Source organism: Alosa pseudoharengus, unplaced genomic scaffold, assembly GCF_046254945.1.
Source record: "Alosa pseudoharengus isolate Yale_2024_CS ecotype anadromous, Long Island Sound unplaced genomic scaffold, YU_APseudo_1.1 YU_APseudo_1.1_scf_1, whole genome shotgun sequence".
In the NCBI taxonomy this organism is placed as follows: domain Eukaryota; kingdom Metazoa; phylum Chordata; class Actinopteri; order Clupeiformes; family Clupeidae; genus Alosa; species Alosa pseudoharengus.
In genome coordinates, this window is record NW_027468564.1 from 5,817,614 (window position 1) to 5,825,000 (window position 7,387).

The window sequence follows — 7,387 nt, forward strand, 5'->3', positions numbered from 1 at the left end:
CCATAATCAAGCAGCACTAACTGTTACTCACCTCTGACCAGCAGGAACACTTTCTCCAGCAAACTGCCATAGTGGATGATTCATGGACTGCTCACTCTTCATGGACACACAGCTCGGTACAGGGGAGTGCGATCTCTTCTGCTGCATGGGGCTGTATTTCACACACACACACACACGCACACAGACGCACACACACACACACACACACACACGCACACACGCACACACACGCACAGAGAGAGAGAGTGTCTTATACCGCCACTTACTGGTGACATGTCAGTACTACAACATTCACTACCTCATAGGTTCCAATATTGGAAGAGTGACGCACCTTTGATACAGTATTAACCTACAGGTGTCCACATGTCTGTACTGATGCTTGTGTTTCTGTGGAGACTGATACTCACCTCTGACCAGCAGGGACACCTCCTTCTCCAAACTGCTCTGGTGGATCCATGGACCGGTCACTCTTCATGGACACACAGCTCGGTACAGGAGAGTGTGATCTCTTCTGCTGCATGGAGCTGTATCACACACACACACACACACACACACACACACACACACAGAGAAGGGGGGCCAGAGAGTGAAAGAAAGAGATAGAGATACAGTACTGTATATGATTATATAAAGTAAAGTGTTGGTGAAGTTTACTTTTAAAATGTATTCCAGTACAGATTACAGAACTCATGCCCTAAAATGTGTTTTGTGACTTATTCCGATAGATTAGTTTATTGCTTTATTATTAAGTTGAGTTACTGATGTTGTTGTCTTACCCCACAGGCTCACAGTCATGGTCCTCTTCTTCACAGGAACTCATTTTAGGCCAACACACCCCTTTTCCTGGGATCTCCTGATCTTACACTGGAGAATGAGAGAGAAAGATCAACACACACACACATCACACAGCACTAACACCAGCCTACACATGGATACAATGGACACATCACAGTAACACACACACACAAACACACACACACACAAACACACACACACACACAGATCGCACAGCACTAACAATGGATACAATGGACACACCACATTAACGGGATACGCATGCACATCTGTTCTGCAAAGTAACAAATGTCTAAAAATGAAAAAGAGAAACAATTGAAGATAAAACATTGTGTTGAAAATAGAGATTGACGCCATGCCAGAGTGAGAGAATATAACAAAAGAAAAAGTTAAAGGACACAAACAAGCAGACAGGGGTGAAAACATAATAATATATTCTGGAAATGACACAGAGGGAGACAACAGATGGATTATAAAAATGGAACACGTGAAAGAAGACACAATATTCCACGGTTATGATTCCATGGAAGTTAAGTAGAACTCTGAAATCATTTTTCAACTGACCTACAAGAACAGAACGTGAAATCAGCAGAGAGTTTGGATTATGGAAAAACTCTTCCTTTAAAGCAAGATCAAACATGTATGTGTGTGTGTGCGCGCATGCGTGTGTGTCTTTCGGGCCTGCCGGTGCTTGTGTGATCCACTTCACTGTAGCTCATCCACGCCTTCCCAAACTTTTTAACCTCCACCACAACACACTCCAAACCCTTTAACTCCATCCACAACACACTTAAAACCCTAGCATCTCTTCCCTATGAGCAGACCCCAAAAAGGTCAGGCCAATCAGCAATTAGACAAGACGCTATAGATTTGAAATCAAAAGTCTACACAATGGCTTAACACGACAGCCAAAACTTGACACAACACACATTACACACATTTCTTATCACAATACAATTCACTTCTATGATTAATATCAACAGTAGAACCCCACATTATTGTAAACAAAAACAACGTCTCTGTAAATACTGAATAAATACCCTCGTGAAATACACTTACGGTTCTTTATGAGTGTTTCATGAGTTTGTTTTTCTGATATCCATTTCCTCAAAGTTCCGGTGCCCAACTGGTTTCACGGCTTCCGTATTCAGAAAACCAGTTGAACTTGTTTTGAGTTTGAGGAAAGATTACCCCTTTGGTTCCTCACAAGGATGCAGATGGAAAGACTACAGCAGCATATATAAACAGAGAGAGATAGAGAGAGAGAGAGAGAGAGAGAGAGACAGAGGGAGATAATCACACACACACACACGCACACGCACACACACACACACACACACACACATACACACACACAATGCAAAGGAAAGAGGCAAACACATTGGTCCCCTTTCATTTTTCTCTAAAATCATCTTTTAGTGATTTATTGTAATCTCACAATGAAAACAATGAGGACAATTCTGATAAAAGGGAATATTTCATAAAGAAATAAATACCACTGTGTTCGTTTTATGTTTACTAGTTTTGTGTTCCCGGTCAAAACCGCTGCATTGTAATTTGTTAAAAATCCATAGTAACACATATATTATCACCTGATGTTGTGATAGACTTTTGTATCAATTTATATTCTATTGGATATTACCAGTTTTGAACTTCCATTTGCTATTTTTGGCCTGCAGGCCTCATTGACCTGAGCTCATGCAAGTCAGAAAAGGGAAAATACTATTGGGAAAAGGTTCCAGTGGGGGCTGGCATAGAAGCAAAGAGGGGCAGTGAGGGTGTGTTTGTGTGTGTTTTAATGTACAGAAGCACGCATACAGTCCATCTGATCAATGGGTATGTAGCTGGACTCAATTTTTTTACACTAACCATTTTCAGTGTCGTGCTCAAAGACACTTTGACACAAGGCGAGGAAGAGCAAATTTAATTTCATTACTTTCACCTCTCATACAAACAAGCCTCAGTGTAGCTGCTGCTAGTCTCCTCATACAAACAAGCCTCAGTGTAGCTGCTGCTAGTCTCCTCTCATACAAACAAGCCTCAGTGTAGCTGCTGCTAGTCTCCTCCCATACAAACAAGCCTCAGTGTAGCTGCTGCTAGTCTCCTTTCATACAAACAAGCCTCAGTGTAGCTGCTGCTAGTCTCCTCTCATACAAACAAGCCTCAGTGTAACTGCTGCTAGTCTCCTCCCATACAAACAAGCCTCAGTGTAACTGCTGCTAGTCTCCTCCCATACAAACAAGCCTCAGTGTAGCTGCTGCTAGTCTCCTCATACAAACAAGCCTCAGTGTAGCTGCTGCTAGTCTCCTCATACAAACAAGCCTCAGTGTAACTGCTGCTAGTCTCCTCTCATACAAACAAGCCTCAGTGTAGCTGCTGCTAGTCTCCTCATACAAACAAGCCTCAGTGTAGCTGCTGCTAGTCTCCTCATACAAACAAGCCTCAGTGTAGCTGCTGCTAGTCTCCTCTCATACAAACAAGCCTCAGTGTAGCTGCTGCTAGTCTCCTCATACAAACAAGCCTCAGTGTAGCTGCTGCTAGTCTCCTCATACAAACAAGCCTCAGTGTAGCTGCTGCTAGTCTCCTCTCATACAAACAAGCCTCAGTGTAGCTGCTGCTAGTCTCCTCATACAAACAAGCCTCAGTGTAGCTGCTGCTAGTCTCCTCCCATACAAACAAGCCTCAGTGTAGCTGCTGCTTAGTCTCCTCCCATACAAACAAGCCTCAGTGTAACTGTTGCTAGTCTCCTCTCAGGTCGTGTTCTCCTACTGACCACTAGATGGCACCATCACACTGCACTGTGGGCTCAGACTGACTAGTTTGAATTGTACAGTGAGCTGGGACCAACTGCTGATGCTATCACACATGTGGCCAGTCACATTTAGAGATCATATGCAATGGAGAGACTCAAATGATAAATAAAAACATTTCTGAAGTGAAACATTTAAACTATTATCTTATGACTATTTATGATGATGATTGTATGATATTTGTCATTAAAACACTATGATAATGTACTATATTCAAAGTATGTACATGGTCTTCAAAAACAACCACTTACAAGAAAAACTCACTCAAAACCACAGATTCATCAGCATCGATTCATTGAAGTAAATATCATTACATTGTAAAAACACCATCAAAGAATGAATGGAACTCAAATGGATCAACTCAAAACTGTTACGGATTGCAGACCAAGACCCAAACACAATCAAGCAGGTTTTATTGAAGATCCCACAGTCAGTAGAAAACACCACAAATGATAACAGGTGAACATTAAAGTCCAAAGGCAACTCACAGAAGATCCACGAAAAAAGTTCAAAAAACAGACAAAAGCACTGGCAAACACAAACATGCTAGGCACAGAACAGGCTTCAAGGTACGATCTGACATACGTAGGTCACAAAACAGGCTGAGCTTAAATAGCAAAAAGGATTAAATGAACAGCAAACTAGGGACAGAAAGAAATCAACTGCAACAATGAGCAAGGCAGGTGAGACTCAAATGAGGGGCAAAACTCAAACTGAGTTCAAACTCAAAACACACACATGGAGTCAGAAACAATTAGCAAGGCAGGTGAGACTCAAATGAGGGGCAAAAGTCAAACTGAAATCAAACTCAAAACACACACATGGAGTCAGAAACAATTAGCAAGGCAGGTGAGACTCAAATGAGGGGCGGAGTTCAAACTCAAAACACACACATGGAGTCAGAAACAAAAACAATGAGCAAGGCAGGTGAGACTCAAATGAGGGGCAAAACTCAAACTGAGTTCAAACTCAAAACACACACATGGAGTCCAGCAGGGCCAACAGAGTCCATAAGCAGGGGGGCCAAATACTGACAACAACTCAACATGTGGCTCCTACACCTCAACTGACTCTCTCCTGCCATTCACACACACACACACACACACACACACACAAACACACACACACACACACAGATTTTGATGTATGCCATTTCAACAACACCATCAATATTGTTCAAAATAGAGGGAGCAATAAAAATCCTAATTATATACATATTTTACAATAGATGGTGATAGATGTTAATACATTGTCCACCTCAGTCCACATGTCCATATGATTTCATACATGACAAAACAATAGTGAACAGGTTCAACACATATGGACAAAACAATAGTGAAAAGGTTCAACACATATGGACATCCACACAATGTGTACAGTGTCTAGTCCACATGAACATATGATTTCATACATGACAAAACAATAGTGAACAGGTTCAACACATATGGACATTCACACAATGTGTACAGTGTCTAGTCCAGTCAATCATCTCTGGCTGATCAGTGTGTGTGTGTGTGTTTGTGTTTGTGTTTGTGTGTGTGTGCGTGTGTATAGAGTAGAGTGGGAGGAGGGGCAGTCTGTGTGTGTGTGTGTGTGTGTGTGTGTGTGTGTGTGTGTGTGTGTGTGTGTGTGTGTGTGTTATGAGGCTGTTTCCGGTGTGCTGATGGAAGCTGGGTACAGGCTTACGTTCCTCCCCAGGCATTCTGTACAAGAGATGCTGGTGTGTGTGTGTGTGTATGTGTGGGTTTGTGTGTATAAGCTTAATATACTCCACAATCATCCTCTTCCTCCCCATCATCATCCTCCTCACCATCATCTTCTTCCTCCCATCCGTCCCATTCACCAACATCTTCATTCCACCTGCAGGATAAAGGACGAAGATGATCATCAATCAGTGTCCATGACAACAGACAAACACAGTAAGGGTGGAGCTAAATAGTCCAACACCACTGATCAGATCAGTCCAATCAGAAGCAATATTCTACTGTTCCCCCATTCCACCTGCAGGATAAAGGAGATGATCATCAATCAGTGGCATCAATGACAAGCCTCTACCAGTGAGCCAGGCTGCATGAGAGACAGAGGCCTCTATTCTGTACCAGCAGCCATATAGTCCTTAAGCCAGAGGTGTTGGTGGGTACTATCTTAGGGGAAGAAGTCTCTTAGTGACTTTTAACAAGGTATACTGCACCACCTAAACCAATCAGTTGCAGTGTTGGGTTGTTACTGTACCACCTAAATCAATCAGTTGCAATGTTGGGTTGTTACTGTAACACCTAAACCAATCAGCTGCAGTGTTGGGTTATTACTGTACCACCTAAACCAATCAGCGTCAGTGTTGGGTTGTTACTGTGCCACCTAAACCAATCAGCTGCAGTGTTGGGTTGTTGCTGTACCACCTAAACCAATCAGCTGCAGTGTTGGGTTGTTACTGTACCACCTAAACCAATCAGTTGAAAATGAGAAAGAGTTTCAACACATTTCTGCTCTGTTCTGCTCTGTTCTTACATTTACACACAGAGAGAGAAATAGAGAGAGATAGAACAAGAAATTAAAATAGAAAAAAAGAAGGATGAGAACAGATGTCAGTCACAGAGATAGAGAGAGGGGGGAAGAATGAATGGATGAATGAATAAAAGCAGAGGAACACAGAGGAAAACAGATGGAGGAGGTAGAATCTGGAGGACAGAAACTAAAAGACAGGCATGTTGGGTCTCATGTCCTAAAGACCTGAGTGACATGTTTAGATATTTACTCACTCTAGTCTCTCCAGTTTGCAGTGTGGGTCCTCCACTAGAGCAGAGAGCTGCTCTTCAGCTGATTCACTAATCCGCTTATTGGGACTCAGGTGCAGCACTCTGAGACTTGAGGAGTGTGTGGACAGAGCAGAGGCCAGATAGGAACAGCCCTCATCTGTCAGATGACACCACGCTAGCCTGAAACAGAGTTAAACATCTGAACATTAATCATCAATCCTCACTCCCACACACACTTTCTCCATACACACACACACACACACTTTTTTGATTACTTTTCATGTGAGAGAGGTGCTGTTGTGGGTAATGCATTCTTCTCAGTGTCATTTAAACAGGTTAACATTTTAGACAAAGTGATCTGTTTAACCCACAAGTCTATGTGACACATCTCACCAAGAGCTCTCTGATATCTTTGGTTTAAAGGCACCATTAACAAGACACACACACACACAGACACACACTTACCCTGTCACATAAACACACACACAGACACACACAGAGATCTCTTAAAGAGCTCTCTGATATCTTTGCAACATTTAACAACATTTGCTACCCTATACTCACACACACAGACACACACATACACCCTGTCACATGGCGAAACCGCATACTTGCGTATTGATGATGTCATCGCCACACCTCAGCTGCCCTGGACTTATAGTATTGCCTAACAATACTAGTTTTTATACATGACATTACCTACGATTACACTCAGTAGGATAAATATCACAACTGGTGCTGCGCAGCGAAAAATAGCTTATCATGACATAACAACATAAATAAATGCATTCATAGTCTAGTATAAGTAAGTATAAGTATATATACTCTTTTGATCCTGTGAGGGAAATTTGGTCTCTGCGTTTATCCCAATCCGTGAATTAGTGAAACACACACAGCACACAGTGTACACAGTGTACACAAAGTGAGGTGAAGAACACACTAATCCCGGCGCAGTGAGCTGCCTGCATCAACAGCGGCGCTCTGGGAGCAGTGAGGGGTTAGGTGCCTTGCTCAAGGGCACTTCAG

The 7,387-nt window shown here is 42.5% G+C and overlaps 2 protein-coding genes across 5 annotated transcripts in view; both read right to left on the reverse strand.

Annotated features, from left to right (window-relative positions):
- The window catches only part of LOC143135672 (protein NLRC3-like), a 39,496-nt gene extending 37,563 nt beyond the window's left edge, over positions 1-1,933 (reverse strand). For both annotated transcript variants that reach the window (XM_076296146.1, XM_076296145.1), the window contains exons 1-4: positions 1,855-1,933; positions 777-864; positions 408-524; positions 32-151 (exon numbers count right to left, since the gene is read on the reverse strand). In XM_076296146.1, the coding sequence (XP_076152261.1) occupies positions 32-151; positions 408-524; positions 777-820 (281 nt within the window). In that variant the 5' untranslated portion in view covers positions 821-864; positions 1,855-1,933. The remainder of the gene's footprint in view (positions 1-31; positions 152-407; positions 525-776; positions 865-1,854) is intronic.
- Positions 1,934-3,882: 1,949 nt separating this feature from the next.
- The window catches only part of LOC143135864 (protein NLRC3-like), a 21,991-nt gene continuing 18,486 nt past the window's right edge, over positions 3,883-7,387 (reverse strand). For 2 of the 3 annotated variants that reach the window (XM_076296201.1, XM_076296191.1), the window contains 2 exons: positions 6,365-6,541; positions 3,883-5,465 (listed from right to left, as the gene is read on the reverse strand). In XM_076296201.1, coding sequence (XP_076152316.1) covers positions 5,366-5,465; positions 6,365-6,541 — 277 coding nt within the window. In that variant the 3' untranslated portion in view covers positions 3,883-5,365. Of the gene's footprint in view, positions 5,466-6,364; positions 6,542-7,387 lie in introns of those variants that run through there. The other variant, XM_076296208.1, reaches the window with a different exon arrangement.